This window comes from Bombus pyrosoma, unplaced genomic scaffold (genome assembly GCF_014825855.1).
Source record: "Bombus pyrosoma isolate SC7728 unplaced genomic scaffold, ASM1482585v1 HiC_scaffold_4710, whole genome shotgun sequence".
Taxonomy (NCBI): domain Eukaryota; kingdom Metazoa; phylum Arthropoda; class Insecta; order Hymenoptera; family Apidae; genus Bombus; species Bombus pyrosoma.
The window spans coordinates 258061-259094 of record NW_025219969.1 but is presented as its reverse complement, the minus strand read 5'-3'; the positions used below and the strand labels follow the sequence as shown (position 1 = coordinate 259094).

The window sequence follows — 1034 nt, the reverse complement described above, 5'->3', positions numbered from 1 at the left end:
TAAATGTCAAAAGCAACAAAGAATCATAAGAACAAAAGACATCTTAGCAAAGGGAGGGCCGAACGTTAGTACAAAAGATTGATCGCCGTTGAAGTTAAAAGAGAAGAGAAAAGCCGACGGTAGAATTAAAATCAATCAGGCCCCGAGCTTAGTTGTCGCCTTCGAGTTCGCCGATACCCGATCATTAAAGCGCGGATTTTACGAATCGAATCCCTCTCGATCTCCAACACCTATAACAAAAACACCTTGTTACCAGAAACTCACAGAAATCACTCGGATAAGAGATTTAAATCTTTAATCATACTTAGATACATACCAATATTAGTTATTTATTTTAATAACTTTAATCCTCTCCCATGCTAGTACTCCTGCCCATAGCAGGTTAGCAAAAACGTGGAATATAATAACCAGTCGCCGTAACGTTACCGCACCTGTAGCACAGCAATTCTTTTAATAATTCTTTTAATAATAATACTAAGTAAAAATTTAAAATAAAAGAAAATTTTATCTTCGAAATAGTCCTTAGACTATTTCTGGTGGCAGCAACTACCGTATTAATCGGAAATTTAAATTTATATTTCAACTACTATCGTTCGTTATTCTTTTCGTTCAAATTAACAAAAAACCAAACAAGTCAATACGTAACAAATAAAATTTTTGGTGGCAGCGGTGGGATACTGACCACGGAGGATTAAAGTTGTTATGATCGGTGGATGCCTTTCACGGAGGATTAAAGTTGTTATGATCGGTAGAATCCGCTTCACGAAGGAAAAAGTTGTTATGATCGGTGGAATCCGCTTTACGGAGGAAAAAGTTGTTATGATCGGTGGGACATGCTTTACGGAGGATTAAAGTTTTCGTTGGTATTGACAGAAAAATATATAATATATATATATAAATTTAAGAAAACATGGCCGTCACACGAGACTCATCTCAAGCATTGTCAGAAATATTTAAAGCATGGGACACAAATTTTCGTGCAATGAATACAAAACTTCATGAATTACAAGACGATATGCGTTTAATAAAGATAA

At 35.3% G+C, this 1034-nt stretch overlaps 2 protein-coding genes across 8 annotated transcripts in view; one reads left to right on the top strand and one right to left on the bottom strand.

The window, feature by feature from the left end:
* Window positions 1-1034, top strand: part of LOC122577441 — a 266783-nt gene that overhangs the window by 64102 nt on the left and 201647 nt on the right. The gene's annotated exons all lie outside the window — the stretch shown is intronic.
* Window positions 1-1034, bottom strand: part of LOC122577433 — a gene marked incomplete at its 5' end in the record, with an annotated part of 702209 nt that overhangs the window by 590035 nt on the left and 111140 nt on the right. Inside the window, 2 exon segments of one of the 7 annotated variants that reach the window (XM_043748736.1) lie at window positions 7-230; window positions 317-431. In XM_043748736.1, coding sequence (XP_043604671.1) covers window positions 322-431 — 110 coding nt within the window. 7 annotated transcript variants of the gene reach the window in all.